We start from the raw sequence: 18,716 nt of genomic DNA on the forward strand, positions 1-18,716 counted from the left end.
TTTTTTTTTTTTTTTTTTGCATTACACGGGCCTCTCACTGTTGTGGCCTCTCCCGTTGCGGAGCACAGTTTCTGGACGCACAGGCTCAGCGGCCATGGCTCACGGGCCCAGCCGCTCCGCGGCATGTGGGATCTTCCCGGACCGGGGCATGAACCCGTGTCCCCTGCATCGGCAGGCGGCCTCTCAACCACTGCGCCACCAGGGAAGCCCCTAAATGCCAATTTAAATAAGAATCAAATATCTTTTTGGCCAAATTTAGTTTCTTTCACTCCTTTGTCCCTTTACTCTGGCCTCTAAATGAGTCTTCTTAACTCCTGGGGTCTATTCCTTTGGAAGTCTCCCCCACCCCAAACACATTGTGTTTACTGATATGACATGGGCAGGATAACTATGTGTGGTAATGTCACGCATTATAATCGTTCAAAAGTTAAGATCTGTATATATAATTTTTGTTTTCCAATAAGAGTTGAAGATATAATTTTTGTCTTAAGGATGGATGTGTACAACCGTTAAGATTAGGCATGTGGAGGACTCATTGCCCTGTGGTTTCTTTATTAGCTTTCATATACATGAAAATATACTTAGAAAGGAGTTAATCTTGATTTTTTTTTCCTTACAGTGTACTTGCATGGTAAACTAGAGGAATATATAAAACAATTTTCTATCGTAAAAATAGTCAGACAAAAGGAGAGAAAAGGTCTGATCACTGCAAGGTTGCTAGGAGCAACAGTAGCAACAGCTGAAACACTCACATTTTTAGATGCTCACTGTAAGTATACATGTATAGACATAGTTGTAACATTTTCCCTCCCCCTCCCTCTAACTTAAAAGGTAAGGAAGCCTTTTCTTTAAATGCCTAATTGCATTTTCTTTAACATCATTTTCAGCTAGTGATTATAGTAGTGACAGCCCAAGCAGATTACAGCTCTGGGTAGGAAATTCCTTTCACTTATTCAAAGATCTCACGTCCTTTTGTTTGAGGCTCCTTAACTTTATGGCCTCCAGTGACCAGCTTCCCCAGCGAGTTATCCATGCCTAGGATTTTTTCATACGCTCATTTTGTCAAAAAAAATGTGGTTTTCCTTATTATTCTTGATTACTGCACTTTAAAGTGAGTGAAAGTTTTGTTTGTTTAAGTGTAGTCAACCCTATCATTAAACTTTGTCCTAGTCCTAACACTTTTACTTTTTATATTTCAGTTCTTTTTTTTTTCCCCAAAGATTCACACACTCCTTTTTGTGCCAAGTTAGGGGTGCCCCTTTACAGCTTCTGGTATCTTTCCCATGAATGTTGTTAGTTTTTGTTTGTTTTTGTTGCTGCTGGGGTTTTTTTCTTTGTATTTTAATTTTTTTTCAGTGTCAGTGATTTTAAATAAAGTACTTAGACAGTATTTTTAGAGTCAATGTTTAATGTACGTGTCAGGTATTACTAAAATGTCACTTATTCCCTCGAGCTCTAAGTTTAGTGAGTTTTACTCTTTGTATGAGTGTTTAGCTTTGGATTGGCCAGGCTTTAGGTTATGTTTGACCAAGCAAATGGTTTTGAGCATACGCTAATTGTTACAGAAGGGCTTTTGGATTTGCTTGAGTCTCTTTAGAGCTTTCACATTCAGTATTCTCTTTTTTTTTTTTCTTTTTTTTAAATGGTAGAATGGGAACTGCCTTGTCCTGTGACTACTTTTTTTTTTCTTTAATACATTTATTTATTTATTTTTGTCTGTGTTGGGTCTTCGTTTCCGCGCGAGGGCTTTCTCTAGTTGCGGCGAGTGGGGGCCACTCTTCATCGCGGTGCGCGGGCCTCTCACTGTCTCGGCCTCTCTTGTTGCGGGGTACAGGCTCCAGACGCGCAGGCTCAGTAGACGTGGCTCACGGGCCCAGCCGCTCTGCGGCATGCGGGATCCTCCCAGACCAGGGCTCGAACCCGTGTCTCCTGCATCTGCAGGCAGACTCTCAACCACTGCGCCACCAGGGAAGCCCTCAGTATTCTTTTAATACCCGGCATTTAAGAAAGGTCTAAAGGTAATCCAGGAAAGGTGTTTTCAAAAGGAAATGGCTGCTTTTCCAGCATTCCCTCTCCTGGTCCAAAATTACAATACTGTCAGACTGGGCATTCTTTCCCTCCAGGCAAATGTGTCTGATGGTCCTCCTGGACCATGACTGCCAAACTCCACTGAATGATGGGAAGCCCTGAGTAACACTGTACATGCCACATCTCCTGAACTCTATGTGTGATGTGAGACAGCCTGGCCTGGGGCCAGAACCCAGACCTTTCATGCCCCTGCTCCACTCTCTTTCATTAGGGCTGGGCAGGTTTGAATGGTGCTTTGTCTCCAACTGCTAAAATCAGAATATTCTGACTCCTTTACTTATTTGCTCCTAAGACCCTGTCAGAGAAATGAAGATTTCAGTTATTATACCTTACTCAGGGAGACAAGTTTAAGTAAATCAGAACACTTCTGGAGCTAGGTGGTATGGATCAGCAAAACATTATCCTTTATTCATAGCCCATTTTAAATAGAAATACACAGTCTGAAACTTAAATATATCAGTATCATTTTGCTTCCATTGTAAGGTTAAAAAAATCAGTCATTTCCTAACTATGCTTAATCTTGTCTTATATTTCTCATCCTACCCTTATCTCACAAGAAACCTTTAAGAAATCTCCCCTATATAAATGTTCAAAACACTGATGACTTGGTTATTCTCATTTCTCTGTAAACTCTCTTCCAAAACACAAAAGGAAAAAAACCCTGAGTGTTTTCATTGAATTAATTAAAATTGTATTCCTTCTAGGTGAGTGTTTCTATGGCTGGTTAGAACCTTTGTTGGCCAGAATAGCTGAGAACTACACTGCTGTCGTGAGCCCAGATATTGCATCCATAGATCTGAACACGTTCGAATTCAACAAACCTTCTCCTTATGGAAGTAACCACAACCGTGGGAATTTTGACTGGAGCCTTTCATTTGGCTGGGAGTCACTTCCCGATCATGAGAAGCAAAGAAGGAAGGATGAAACTTATCCAATTAAGTAAGATGATTGCTCTCAAAGTCTTATATACAGTTCAAGTATTTGAATATGTATGCATTTTTTGCCTTTTACAGTAATTTCTGCAAAGGTAATTCACATTAACAAAATAAAGAATACACATATTCTGTATGGAAGGAATAGGAAAGTCATTTATATATTCATGTACTCGTTTATACATGATGTTACTGAGTAGGAAGTAGAATTAAGTGAGCTCTTATGTCTTCCTTATAATCATTACTTAAGAATCTTTTTTTTTTTTTTGGCCGAGCCGTGAGGCCAGAATCTTGGTTTCCTTACCAGGGATCGAACCCGGGCCCCCAGCAGTGGAAGCACGGAGTCCTAACTACTGACCACCAGGGGATTCCCTTGAGAATCTTTTAAGTTTGGTTAGAAGACACAATAATTTTGTTCTGCTAGGGAAGGATACTTAAAGTACTTCCTCCCCATCCCCTAAAACTTGACTTTGAAGATAGCATTTTTAGTTTTTATTCATCTATATAAAGCCTTGAAATTGTCATCTCTCTTTAATTTATTTGTACATTTGATTCAGTTGCTCTTGAAATATGTTTTTTTTCTTATTTGGTTTTTATAACAAAGTTTAACAATGGATTATTTTTCAGAACACCCACTTTTGCAGGAGGCCTTTTTTCCATATCAAAAGACTATTTTGAACATATTGGAACTTATGATGAAGAAATGGAAATTTGGGGAGGTGAAAATATAGAAATGTCTTTCAGAGTAAGTTTATAAATATAGTGCTCATACTAAACAATGAAATATATATTTCTAGTTGGCTGATACAGATTATCATGGATGAATGTAGTCTTTACTTTTTGTGCTTTCTAAAATTTAATTGTTAGAAATCTTAGAATAAATATATTTCCTCTTAAAGTGTAACTTAATATATTTATTTATTGCTACCAGTGTAACAAGAAGAATCAGTTAAATGCCTGTGTCCAGGCAGTAACACCAATTAATGCACTTGTAGCTACTGAATTCCAGCCAAGATAAATATAATTAAATCTAGTGCTTCAGGAAATTGGTTGATTATCAAGCGAGTCAGAATGGAAAAACATTTAAGTATAATTTTAAAGGACATTGAACTTAACTCTTTGGATTAAACAAGCTTTTTTCCCCTATACATATTAAAAGTTAATATGAGAAATAAAAGAAAGGTTTTAGATGGTCTCCACATGTACGTATATGATTTCATGAGTTCATTTTCTACAATGATTTTGTCATTCATTTCTTATCACTTAGGCTGGAATGTAGTGGAAAAAGAACTGAACTAGGAGTTGGAAGATTTAAGTTTTGGCTCTGGCTTTATCACATAATGGCAGTGATGATCTTGGCCAAGTTTGAGCTGCTTAAGGGCAGGGGTCTTGTTTTATTCATTTAAGTATTCCTAACCCCCAGCACATGTTGGATCTCAAGCAGTCTGTTGAACTGAACATATCACCAGGCTTTCTCACTTGTTTAAAAAAAAAAGAAAGAGAGAGAGAATACAACCACTGCCCTAATATTAGCACATATTATTAAACATGACTTTTAGATTTTTCATTTATGGCAGAACAAACTGTCAAGATATTTAAGTGAGTAGGTATTGATTTAGTGATTTGCCATTTTAGAGTTAATGCAAATAAGTTTTTTTTGACCCTCTATCTCTAAATAGTATGAAGTTTTTATAATGATCAAGTTTAATAGATTGTGCTTTGGTAATAATGACTGTCTGGAATTTGTTTCTTGATCGTAAAATTGAATATACAAGAGATAAATAGAGTCTGGGCTCACTTACTCCAAGTCTGCTGTGGAAGTCAAATGCAGAAGAGCCATTGGTCTGTGGATACTAGAGAGCTTGCATAATTTTTGAAAAAAAAAAAAAGAAGAAGAAGAAGAAGAAGAAATTGTGGACTTTAATGAGAGATCTGAAATCACTATTTTGTTAAAGTAATTTCTGAAAATGTGGGGTTTTTTTGTCTCTTGGGTCTGTACCATTTAATAATAGTTCTTTATCTTTGAGAACTTAAGTTGAACTGGCAGTGAACAGAGACTATTTGTAAAGCTGCAATAAATCTTTTATTTTGTTTTTATTAGTATCTTAAAGGTGAACTTAAAAGCAACACTTTGATTTTCCTAAAATACTGTAAATTTAAACAAATATCATTAATTATCAGGTGTGGCAATGTGGTGGGCAGTTGGAGATTATGCCTTGCTCTGTTGTTGGACATGTTTTTCGCAGCAAAAGCCCTCATACCTTTCCAAAAGGCACTCAGGTGATTGCTCGCAACCAAGTTCGCCTTGCAGAAGTCTGGATGGATGAATATAAGGAAATATTTTATAGGAGAAACACAGATGCAGCAAAAATTGTTAAACAAGTAAGTTAGGACTAAATAATTAAATTATGGTAAAAATCCACAACAAGTTCACATGTCCTTTTACCTGTTTGAGTCAACTGAAGCCTAAAACATTTTTTTAAAAAGTTATTTTTAAAGCTGGGCTTTTGAACTCAAAAATATATAACTCATTGATGTCAGTTTTCTTTTCTTTTCTTTTCTTTTTTTTGAAAAAGTCAAGTAAACTGCATTTAAAAAGTTGAGGCATTCTACCTGATGTTACCCTTTTAATATGGAAGATATTTAGTTTTTGTAATTGCTTTGGTTCAGTATTTTACTCAAAATAAGATTAAGTGAAACTGCTTTTAACTGGTTTTAGGTGATATGATTAGCACCTAAATCAAGGTGCTAAGTGGCATTTTGAACTGGAGAGCTAGACAGTGTCAGAATGGGGCAGGAGAATGAACAAGAAGTATCAAGCTTTCTTATTTCCAGTTCTGGTTCCACTGCTCCCTGGAGGGGTGACTTTGGCAAAGCCCCTTGAGACTGTGAAATGGTTATGGTGCTTCATAGGGTGGTTGACAGATTGGCCTGACATGGAGCATGTGCTCCACCACGTTTCTTCTCTCTCCCTCCCTGTCTTGAGATAAAATACTTGCCTGTCTCCCAGAGCAGCTGTGAAATAAGGAAATAAGTGCTAACAAATGCATGGCACTGTGGTTGTTATTGACCTGTCCTAGATCAAAGCTCTGCAGAATCATCATGCCTAATGCATTAGAACTGAGTCCCAACAGTTTCAATATTGGATGTGGTAAATAAACTAGACAGTTTAAGGACATGCTTCGGCAAATGGCACCCAACTCTTTGTAAGGAACAGTGCCGATTTGCAAGCAGGTATATATGGGGATTAAAGGGCATCAACATTTCGAATGTCATAAAGAAAGATCTGGTTACCTCATTTTGCTTTTTCTTTGGTCTCTGGTATCTCCCTGTAACATGTCAGTACCAGGCAAAGTCAGAGCACTACTGGGTCAGATTGCTAACTTTTTACCCAGGGCCACCAAAACAAATTGGGCAGATTGTGTACTGCACAAAAGTACTTGGCTAACCAGGCGAGTGGATGCTAAATACAGTTTATGCTCTCTTGTCACCAACAGAGGGGCAAGTGAGCCAGCAAACCCTTGTTTTTAACATAGGGCAAGTAGATCCATACGGTAAAATGCATTAGCTACCCAGAAGTCCTTCAGAGTTTCATACTTTTTGCCAAAACTCATGGGTTCAAAACATTGAAGATGGCAGAGAAAATATTTTCCTTAGTTGAACTGATAAGCTTAAGTATTTACTTTTTCATATATTTAGGCACCCACTGTAAATTTTCTTTAAAATTTTGCCTGTACCAAATACCTTTTCAATTTTAGTGCTTTTTTTTTTTAAGTTTTCTTAGTCCTTTTAAATAAGGTAAAGGAAAATAAAATACAATTGATTAAAAACTTGACTTTTTCTACTAAAACATTGTTATTGTTAGGATATTATTAGAAGATAGTGTTAGGAGTAAGCAATACCCTTAAAACTAGAAAAAGATATTCCCAACTGTGTTGCTTTTTGTGGTCTTGACTGGAGAAGAGATATGTTACATGATGCACAGTTGGCACTGTTTCTCTATACCTGCTTTCTCACACCACACTTTACAGACCACTTCTGTGTATAAAACTAGGATCAGTTTTGGATGCCCCCACTACCATTTTTTGCCTTCATCATTTCGCTAGGGATCTTTGTCCCATGACAGAGGTTTGTGGCACAAAGGAAGAATAAAATAGCACTAGGCTGGCACTTGCAGTGGTCCTTGATTCTCTTTGAAGCCAGAAGTGAGCAGCCAGGCATACTTGTTGCCTGAATGAATGGTGACTGTAGTTAAATCGCATCTTATATTTTGGCCCAGAATGTTTTTTTTTAAGACCTAAATGTAAATACAAATAGTAGCATTCAAAGTACTTTATCAGTGCTGTTTTAATTAAACATCAGCCTTCACTTCTCATCTTTCTCCAGAAGTCATTTGGTGATCTTTCAAAAAGATTTGAAATAAAGCACCGCCTTCAGTGTAAAAATTTTACATGGTATCTGAACAATATTTATCCAGAAGCGTATGTGCCAGACCTTAATCCTGTTATAGCTGGATATGTGAGTATTTTCCTATTCCTTTTTACTTGGTATATTCCCTTCCACCAATATTTATGTGGTTCAGAAAAATTGCTGAAATATTTTCTGTTTTATTGCTTTTGAGATTTTACATTATTATTATTAACACCACTTCCTGAAATTGATTGCATAAAAATGTAAACCACATAGATTTTTTTTTAATTCATTTATTTATTTTTTAACATCTTTATTGGGGTATAATTTCTTTACAATGGTGTTAGTTTCTGCTTTATTAACCACATAGATTTTTTTAAAAATTTATAACTTGAAAATTTCCCTTTAGATTAAAAGTTTTGGTCAGCCTCTATGTCTGGATGTTGGAGAAAATAATCAAGGAGGCAAACCATTAATTTTGTACACGTGTCATGGACTTGGGGGAAACCAGGTGAGCACTGCACTAAAAATCCTCCCTTCTCTTTAGTACCTACGAACAGAAGTAAGTTGTTGCACGTTTTTCAGAATCGCAAAATCAATTTTATGTTTCGGTAAACTGATATGTGAAATGTTTTTAGATTAAGTTTGGCAATTCATATAGAAGTTGCAGAATACTTTATTTTGATTTTCACTCTGCCTCTGAAAGCAGTTGGAGGTTGCTTACCCGTTTAGTAGAAAGGCAAATGAGAAGATAATAGAATAATGCAATTTGAAATGAAAAACAGGATCTTCTATGTGACTCTTTGATGTTGCATGACTATTAGCATGGTGATTTTGCTAAATTATACGTAAAGGCTATATTTAACTGGATTTGACAGCAAATAGCATCATGTTCGTACTGTATTTTTGTGGTCCATGATATTAAAAGTTTGATGGAGATACACACACACACACACACACAGATATATACAGATACATATACATATATGTACATATATGTCGATGTGTATATATATTCATATCTTAAAATTTTCCTTACACACTATATATTAGAAGAAAAAATAATTATATAAATAGTTACATTCTTTTAGAAATAACACTGGACTATCCTAGTAAAAATTAAGGTTTTGAGCAATGAGAAATATTTCCTCATTTGTAAAAATCTTATCACTAAATGTAAATACTTATAAATTTATTTCAGGCTTCTTCTAGCATTACATCTATTTTATCGTAAAAGTTGAAGATACATTTTATACAGTGTTCTGTCTGTTTTTCTCCTATCATTGCCATAAAGATGTTTTTATAGTTCTGTCTCTAAAATAATTTTTAAATTATAAATAGCATATAGCCATCTTTTAGAAATTTGGGGATGCTGAAATAATTCACATATTCCTTCAACAAGTATTTGTTTGGCACCTATAATGTAACTCACACTCTTATAGTAGTGAAAAAGACAAAGTCTCTATCTTGTGGAGCTTGTATTCTAGAAGGAAAGGAAAAAATAAATATGTAATTTTAGGTATAAAGAACAATAAAGCAGAGTAGGGGGATAATGTAGTTATTTTTGGAGGTTCAGGAAGTTGTGTTTGAGAAGGTGACCTTAGAGTGGAGGCCTGAGGAGTTGGGAGAGGAACCATGTTCCAGGAGGAGAGCATCTTGGCAGAGGACGCAAGGCCAGAGGCCCAGCGGCAGGTAAAAGGAGCAAGCATAAAGCCAGTGTGGCTGGAGCAGAGTGGTCCAGGAAGAGAGGGGTGGAAAATGAGGTCAGAGACATGAATTAGCGGCCAGGTCATATAAGGCTTTGCTCGCCTCATTAAGGAACTTGAATTTAATTCCAAGTGTGACAGAAGCCACCTGAGGATTTTGAGCTAAAGGATTATATTTTCTAGTCTATATTTTAAGAAGATAACTCTGGCTTCTATCACCCTGACATAGCCATTGATTTTATTTTGATTTATTTCCTTTAAATGTTATTTTCAATTAAGCATTGCATTTAAACTAGTTTGGGAATTGTAGTTCCTTGAGTGCTAGATGTTTTTGAGATATCATCTAACTCGATCATTTCCTCGTGTTCCCTTCTACTGTTTTGACCAGATAATGATATTTTTTTTTATAGCATAACACGCCATTGTAACAGTATTGCACTATGCGAAATGAAAATAAGTACTTTGATAATGTGACTAAATTGACTAATAAACTGGTGCAGTGCAGTTTAATTCATTATGGCTTTGTAACACGATGCTTTGCCTCTTCCCCTTTCTCTTCCAGTGTAGTTGTCCTGGTTCTAAGTTAAAATTCTCTCCAGTGTTCTCAGCTAGATAATAACATACTCTTTGGTTGTCTAAGTATCTTCAACTATTCTCCCTTCCTTATAACTTCCGTTTTAATGGTTTTTAAAAAATAATATGAGTAATGTAAAGTTCTGATCAGCCTTTCTTATCATCTTTGAAATCCTAAGGTTTATCTTTCTTAAAGAAGTACAGCCAGAGTGCTGTTTTCATGATCTAAACCCATTTTTTTTTCAATGTCTCCATCTGAAGAGCTATCAGTTATAAAAATGATATTATATTTGTGGAATGAGATAAATTAAGCATGAGGCTAATACCAGGGGAACTCAAGATTAATTCAGCTACTGTTTGTGGAGTGCCTACTCTAATACACATAAAGGGTTTAGAACAGTCCCTGCCTAGCACGTAATAAGGGCTTAATAAATATTAGTGCCAAGACTAATAATTTCACTATTGAAAATCAATTATGTTCACTCATTTTTTCTTTGGAATGTCAACATTATGAAATATTTGATGTATAATGGATGTTATTACTAGATACACTGCCTGACTTTGGTCTATGGTGAAGTCAGCTAGCTACACACACAATTCCAGTAGAGTGCTATGAAGGTTATCTCTGATGCACTATGGGAATCCTGAGAAGAGTGTAATTTTGTGCATAAGACAAATTCAGGGAAAACTAAAGAAGGAAGGTAATATTTGAATTGGCTTTTGAAGGATCAAAAGGAGTTAGCTAGGCAGAAAAGGATCCAGAAAGATATTCTAGGGAGTAAAGCAAAGTAGAGTTATGGATACATATGTTCTGCATTGGTAGAATTGTGTGAAAGGAGCATAGTGTATAATTGGGACAATGGTTGATGTGAGACTGAAAGTGGAAGATTTCACGTACCAATTAAGAAGTGTGGGGGCTTCCCTGGTGGCGCCGTGGTTGAGAATCTGCCTGCTAATGTAGGGGACACGGGTTCGAGCCCTGGGCTGGGAGGATCCCACATGCCGCGGAGCAACTAGGCCCGTGAGCCACAGCTACTGAGCCTGCACGTCTGGAGCCTGTGCTCTGCAACAAGAGAGGCCGCAACAGTGAGAGGCCCGCGCACCGCGATGAAGAGTGGCCCCCACTTGCCACAACTAGAGAAAGCCGTCGCACAGAAACGAAGACCCAACACAGCCAAAAATAAATTAATTAATTAAAGTAGCCTTAATTTAAAAAAAAAAGTGTGGACTTTATCTTAGCAACAGTAGTGATTGTGAATCACTAAGCAGGGAATGTAAGGGATCAAATCAATGTTACAAAAGACTAACTGGCAGCAGAGTGGCCTGAATTATAGGAGCAGAAATTGGAGGTACCTGGAGGTATTGCAGTAGAGATTTTGAGTGCCTGAACAAAAGAAGTGAGGATGTGGAAGTAAGGATCGGTGGGATGGTAACATCTGAGAGGAAAATTCAGTAAGACTAAGGGGCTACTTAACTGGACGTGTGGGGAGAGAGAAACATCAATAATAGTAACAATAGCTAAAAATGTATTGAATGCTTACCATGGACCAGTTATCGGTCTAAATGCTTTACATGTATTAAACCATTTATCTTCATAACCCTATGAGGTAGGAGTTATTAAATTACCCATTTTACAGGCAAGGAAACTGAGGCAGGAAAAGTGTCATTGTGTGCCCCCCCGCCCCCCACCTTCGGGCGGCTTGCAGGATCTTAATTCCCCAACCAGGAACCTGGGCCATGGCAGTGAAAGCAACGAGTCCTAATCACTGGACCACCAGGGAATTCCCAAGAGTACCCTGTTCAAATGTTTCTAGTTTAAATGAAAATGCCATTAATTGAGATGAATAAGAGAGGAGAAACACTTGTGGAGAGAAAGAGGTAGTTAATGGGCTTGCTAAACGTTTCCAGGCTCTTTTCTGTGGCAAACCTATTCTAGCCTCCATCCTACCTGATAGCTTCCAATTTCTGACATGGGAAGGAAGACAACGCCTTCTTAATTAAGTAACTATCTGTTGGTGATAGGCTGGAGAAAGGCTATAATATCTTCTGTCCCAAAAACTCAGGTTACGATTCTGATATTTACTTCTTTGTATTATTTTGGTGAAGTACACATGACTCCATTATTCAGTGAGTTGCTGATTTTTGTGTTTCTTTTGGCCGACAATTTTGCAACTGAGGATATAGAGTGCTCTCGTCAGTAACAGCATTCTTCCTTTCACAGTACTTTGAATACTCTGTTCAACATGAAATTCGGCATAACATCCAGAAGGAATTATGTCTTCATGCCGCTCAAGGTGTCGTTCAGCTGAAGGCATGTGCTTACAAAGGTCACAAGACATTTGTCACTGGAGAACAGATATGGGAGATCCAGAAGGTACCTCAGTACAATTAATTCGCCCCTTTATGTAATTATTTTGATTAGCTCTAATTGCTTATCTGGGAAAATACATGAAACATACTATATTGGTATTATCTGTCAGAATTTCTGTCTTTGTTAACTTTGTCATTACGTATGTCTACCCATGTGGTAAGAAAGAAGATGTCTATGAATTAAATGCTCTTAGGAGCAAAATAGTTATAAAATATCTTAGAGCATGATTTATGCAGTTCAGCATGTCTGTGGATTATTAGTAATATTTGTTTGTATATGTTTTAGAATTTCTTATGATGCTTCTTGTGACAGTCATACTTTTGTTTTCCTGACAGAGAAAGAAAAATAATTATTTTTTCTTACTTAAAGTGATTAATTCTTTCCTTCCCTATTTTAGTACTTCTTCATGAATCTAGAACTGAGAGAATATGTGAAAGGTTTTTTTCTGTTTTTAAGCATATGTTTTAAAGCTTGGCTGGAAACTAGCAGTTCTTACCTGAATATTGTTTTGTGTAATTCTAGAACACTATAAGACTGACTTTTATGACAGGATTTTTTAGAGTTTATCACCTATAATTATATCAGTGAAATATTTGTTATTTGAGAACTTGATTGAGACCTTTTTCTGCATACTTCTCTTCATTTATATAACACCTTCTGTGAATTGAACAGTGGTGGCATAAATGATGTTGCCTACACCAAAAACCAACAAGATTTTATCAGACATAGTAGATATTAGAAAGATTAAAAGTTAAGAATGGTGTATATTTGTTATGTAAGTCTCCCTTTGGCTTCCATGAGACCATAAAGTGTTTTTATATTTCTCCGTTAACTTTGAGTTTTGAAGCTTAATGTCTGTTGTATGTCTTTTTATTCTAGGACCAACTTCTATATAATTCATTCTTTAAAATGTGCCTTTCAGCAAGTGGAGAGCATCCAAGCTTAGTGTCATGCAATCCATCAGATCCACTCCAAAAATGGATTTTTAGCCAAAATGGTTAAGTGTTCCTTAAAATTAAGGTGTTGAAAAAGGAGATATTCTTTCTCATAAAACTGTGACTAGGCATACACTGTAGTTTTTGAAAATTATGCAAAAGCAGCTAACTGTAATTTATTCCAAGTGCATTTTTCTTATTTATATCTTAAAATGTCTATGTAGCACCGCTACAGAAATCCCTTGTTTCCATTTCAAAGCACAATAGCTAGTAATACCAAAGACTATTTTAAAATGTCCAGATGCAGAGGAAAAGATGTTTACAGTATGATGAAAATAATTTTCCAAGTAAAGTGATGTTTGTGTGCTTTGTACGCTTGAGAATATGCATAGCTACATTCACACACTCACAATTTAAAAATTTTCTTCTAGTTTTTTTGGGGGGAGGGAGAAAGATTTGATACTGTATTTTTTTAACTACATAGAAATGGATCAATGAAGGTCAAAAATTGGCCTTTGTGTAAAACCAGGAAATTTTTTATAGAGCTAGAATTTATTATATAAAAATACAGGGAAACTTCTTTTGCATTTTGTTAACTTATCTGTCAAATATTTCCTTAAACATGAAATTAAATGAATAAGGAGACTATTTTTAACACTTCAATTTCTTGGCAAATTTAAAAATATTTCTTAGTCTAAAGTTCACTTGACTTGAAGCAAAAGACTTAAAAAAATAACTATACTGTGTGTTTTCCCAAAGAAATTAAAAAAAAAACCTCTAAGTCGCTATCTGTTAAAAAGGTGTCTTTTTCCTTTCTGTTAGTCTTTTCTCCTATCAAAATTCACTAATCTTGAATGTTTATGAAATTGAATTTCAAATGCAGAATACTTGACTCATTTAAAGCAAAAATTTTTTTGTTACTGATTCAATTATAGATTGTCTTTGTAATGAATTTTTTCACCAAAAAACCTTATTACTATCTATGGAAAACACAATAAAACAAATTCTTATCACTATTGTAACTATTTGTTTTTTTATTTTTTGGATAAAATATATAATTGATAATAGCTAGGGAAAGCATGAATTTTGTATCCTGAATTTCTAAGCACCCACTGCAGAGTCATCAGATATTTCTAAAGGGAAAAAACATTTAATAGTAAAGGCATAAAAAGTGGGGAATGGAGAAGATTTTGTGTTAGATATTTAGAAATTTTTTTTTTTTGCGGTATGCGGGCCTCTCACTGCTGTGGCCTCTCCCGTCGCAGAGGACAGGCTCCGGATGCGCAGGCTCAGTGGCCATGGCTCACGGGCCCAGCCGCTCCGTGGCATGTGGGATCTTCCCAAACCGGGGCACGAACCCGTGTCCCCTGCATCGGCAGGTGGACTCTCAAGCACTGCGCCACCAGGGAAGCCCTAGAAAATTTTTTACCAATTTCTGATAACTTTCCTTGAGCATATGATAGAGTAATTTTTTTTAAATGTGATACTGAGAAGATTTAACAATTTTTGGTCATTTCATATATAGATCTATTCTTATTGAAGAAGTAATGTATGATTAGCTTTATGTTTTAAACCTGGCTTTGGTTGTACATAAGAAAATATTTTACAATTATTGGCTCCATCTTCTCATTGTTTGTACTTTGAACTTACATTAAAAAAAAACTCTGCACTCTTTAATTTATTACAATGCCAACTTTTATTTTAATTCAACTGATATTTATTGTGTGTCTAACTTTGTGCCAGAAGTTATGGTAGGTATAGTAAGACTTATATTGCCTTTGAGCTTAGGTCTTATGGAGCAGAAAGACAAATAATTTTGAAATAGCACAGTGAGTGACATTATGATGTTATATTTTATGATGCAAATGACAGTTCACTATTCATATTTCTTTAGTAAGTAAAGGTATTTCTTGATTACTTTTTCTAATACTAATACATATTCTGAAATATACACTAGAGCCCACATACATGTATAATTTCTGTTTCTCAATTCATTAACTCTAGAGTGAACATCCAGGAGCAAATACTGCTCTTAGAGTTCATTGTATCTCACAAAACAAAACGAATCCCCAAAGATATTTTATAAATTATGAGCTTAAGTCAAGCATATTAAAAAAAAAAAAAGTCTGAGTTCCCTCTGTGTATTAGTCATGTATCGTCATGTTAAGATCCAACCAAAATCTATATAGATTAGGTTGATTTTATTATGTCTTCATTATATGCATTCAAAGGGAGAATCCTTTTTACCTGATTTGGGAGCCTCAGGCTGTTGCTCAAGTGTCATATAATTCATTTCATTAAGAATTTGCCCTACGGGTAGAGGGTAGTATCTTTTAAAATCTGAATTTTGAAACGGTGCTAGCAGGAAGTTATTTATGGAATCTGGTTGCCATCTACCTGAGAGATCTGAATGCACTCAAGTGTGAAATTGTGGAACTTTTGTTCAGTTTGAAGCTACCTGGGAAATGGTCTAGTGGCTGCAGAAGACCTGGTATGTTGCCTTCATTCCAGAGGACCAAACCTACTCAGGTAAACCTTATGGGTGTAAAGCCATGACATGACCATACAATTAACCACAGCAGAAAATAAGCAGTAAACTAAAATTGCCTATTACTGCAATTGATGGTAATGAACTTTTAAGTCCCTGTATTGATAGAGAATTGGCCTTACTGTTGATAGACAACTTAATTAAATACTACGTGAACCACCAAAATATAAGTTCAAAAAGATAGGAGCTACTATTTCTGAGAAAATAAGGTTGGATGCTTTGAAGAAGCTAGAAAAAAATCAAATTATTTTTCAAAATGCTCCTAAGTTATGTGTGGATAAGAATTAGAAAAGAGAAAGCAAAAATCAAATTGCTTCACAATTGACCTTAAAGAAAGCAAAATGAAATATCTTCAGATGATATATTTTTAGTGTGGTTATGCAGGAAACTTGTTTCATAATTCTTGTAAACCAATTCATATTCTTATTTATTTAATGCTTCTTGTATACCATTCTGTTATTTCATGAATGCAATTTTTCTTTTATTTTGCTAAGAATATTAATGGAATTTGAAAATTTTTGTGTTTTCGTCTACTGTATTGACGGTTTCCTCTGAGCTACATTTTTCCCATTACCTTCTGCATTTCATAATGGATACTTTCCTTAGATGTCTGGTGATTCTTTATTGTCTGTTTATCTTTAACAGAGAATCACTGAATACTTATTGGAAAACTTTGTAGTATGGGGAGGGCTTGTTGACTGTGGTCTTTCGTAGTAGATGACGTTACTGGGACTCTTGTACTGAGAAACAAAGTGACTGGTTAGATCCCCAGAGAAGAATCTTCCAATCACCTTCCTGGAGGGTATAGACCCAAATGTCGTTGGGAGAAGACGACTGGGGGTATGTTTTCAATATAAGACTCCTGTCCTCAACTGTGCTTTGTGTTACCTGTTCTAGATACCCTCTCTGTTTTACCCTCTCCAGTGAGTGAATCTCTCAGCTGCTGCTTGAGTACAGGAGAGGAACTAGGGGTCTAAATGTCTGGCAAATAGACTTTTAGCTAGTCCTCCTTTTTCGACTCTATTTTCTCCCTCACTTCCAGGGGCACCTAGTACCACCAGTTCTTTATTATTTCAGTGGACTTGCAGTGTGAAATGGATCACTGCTCTGTTTTCTCCACTGCTAGCTTTGAATTAACCTTCCTTCATTCTGTTGACACTCACTACTAATTGATTTGCTTTCCAAACTCTGAAATTGTCACTGAAACTCTTCTCTTTCTTCCTATGAACTTATGAATTTTCTCTATATCTTTACTGTCATTTTCATAGGATTTTGGATGTTACCAGAAGAGAATGAGGGTCAAATCTGGTATTCTTAATGAAAAACTTCCATTCATTCTTCAATGACCTCCAATCTACCTCTGTCACTGACAACTTCCAAGTTGCCAAATCCAATATCCCTTTTCCTGTCCTCATATAACTAAGCACCGCAACATTTGAAATGATTGACTACAACTTTGTCTTTTAAAATTTTTGAAACCCTTTTGTCTCTGGGCTTCTCTGGCACCACATGCTTCTCTCTCCAGTCCTACTGCCCTTCTCCAAACCATATCTCACATGGAATAAGATGATCTCTTAACTAATTTCCCTGATTTTTTTGTCATCCTGACCCAGTCCGTGCCTCTTTTGTGCCTCATCTATGACCAGGTTTCTCTGGCTCATTGGGCTCCAGACACAGCAGTTGCCTCTTCCATTTGTCTCATGTCAAGCTTGTTCTTGTTTCAGAGCCTATGCTTTCTTTGTCTGGATGCTCTTCACAACAGTATCTTTTACATGCTTCAGGTCTTAGATCAAAAAACATATTCTCAGAAGAGATTACCTTTATAAAGTAACTCAATCACTACTGCATCACCCTGTTTATTTCCTTTATTACATTTACAATTGCCTGAAATTATTGTCTTATTTTATACGTGAACTTGTCTCTTTTATCTCCACTAAGTGTGAGCTTCATGAGGGCAAGGTAAGAAACAATGAAATTCATGTCACATTACAATTTAGGTAATGTGTATATCTTCTACATAAAACCACTCTGTATTTTAAACACAGAGTGGGTGCCAATGAGGAAGGGCTATAAGCATAGGAGTGGAGGATGCAGAGGAACAATGGGCAAAAACAAAAAGAACAACAACAAAGAAAAGGTTGTGCTTGGACTGATGAAGATAGATACAAATTTTTAAAAAAATCTTGATAGGAAAAATTATCTGAGTCTATACATTATTTCTTCAAAAGATGTTTTACAGAGAACATAGATTTATTTATAAAATCCTATAGTACAAGAATAATGGAACCAAAAAATAACAGTACTAATTCACATAGCAAACAGTAAATTTATGAAACTCATTACCTAAAGAGTTTATGTACATGGAAATTTTGCGTAGATATAAAATAAACTCAGCAAAATTGATGGTTGATCAATTCACAATTGATAAGGAAAGGTAAGATGTTTAGCATGTTCCCAAGATTTTAGGGTGACACAAAGACTGATAGGCATGTCCCCAGACCTATCCCTTGAGCACATCAGTCACAGATGCTTCTTTGAATGTTAACTATGAGAGTGTTTTTTTCTATTTAACAGTTTCTTAATTTTAAGGTATTCCTTTGGAACCCCAGCTATCCATTGTGTAAATTATGGAGATGTCTATTTTTTTTCCTGTGGATATTTTGAAAATGTCTCCCCTTTTAAAACAACATTAATTGTGAAAAACACTTTTCTTTGAAAGTATGAGATGAATCCAAGGTGTTTAAAAAAAAGTTACTTTCAATGACTTAATTAAAAAAACAAAAAAAGACCAAATAACTTCTACTTATTTGTAAAATCTTGTTAACTGAAAGGACCAGTATTTCACATTCTGTATTAGAGTGCTTTTATTATTTTATTTTTCCATCAAGTTCTTAACTCCGGATGACTTCTGTGGAAAAGGAATTTGTTGAAAGGATACTGAGTAGGTTCACAGAATCATTTGGAACACTGGAGATAACGTTAGAAAAATGGGCAGGACAAAGCAAAGCGTGTAGCTTTGAAGCTAAAATCATGCTGCAGAAGGATGCTGGTGAGGATACCATTTCCACTACTACCAAACACCAGATGAACGGTTTGCTCCTCTTAGTCACCTGGCATTGGCATTGGCCACTGCTGACACTGGCTACTAGATGA

The 18,716-nt window shown here is 35.9% G+C and overlaps 1 protein-coding gene across 1 annotated transcript in view; it reads left to right on the top strand.

Moving 5' to 3' along the window:
* Positions 1-14,037, top strand: part of GALNT3 (polypeptide N-acetylgalactosaminyltransferase 3) — a 46,860-nt gene extending 32,823 nt beyond the window's left edge. Inside the window, exons 4-11 of the mRNA XM_007450056.1 lie at positions 620-769; positions 2,793-3,027; positions 3,648-3,765; positions 5,202-5,402; positions 7,407-7,538; positions 7,840-7,941; positions 11,931-12,083; positions 12,960-14,037. Of these exons, the coding sequence (XP_007450118.1) occupies positions 620-769; positions 2,793-3,027; positions 3,648-3,765; positions 5,202-5,402; positions 7,407-7,538; positions 7,840-7,941; positions 11,931-12,083; positions 12,960-13,082 (1,214 nt within the window). The 3' untranslated portion in view covers positions 13,083-14,037. The remainder of the gene's footprint in view (positions 1-619; positions 770-2,792; positions 3,028-3,647; positions 3,766-5,201; positions 5,403-7,406; positions 7,539-7,839; positions 7,942-11,930; positions 12,084-12,959) is intronic.
* The last annotated feature ends 4,679 nt before the right edge of the window (positions 14,038-18,716 follow it).

This window comes from Lipotes vexillifer, unplaced genomic scaffold (assembly GCF_000442215.2).
Source record: "Lipotes vexillifer unplaced genomic scaffold, Lipotes_vexillifer_v1.1 scaffold330, whole genome shotgun sequence".
Lineage (NCBI taxonomy): Eukaryota > Metazoa > Chordata > Mammalia > Artiodactyla > Lipotidae > Lipotes > Lipotes vexillifer.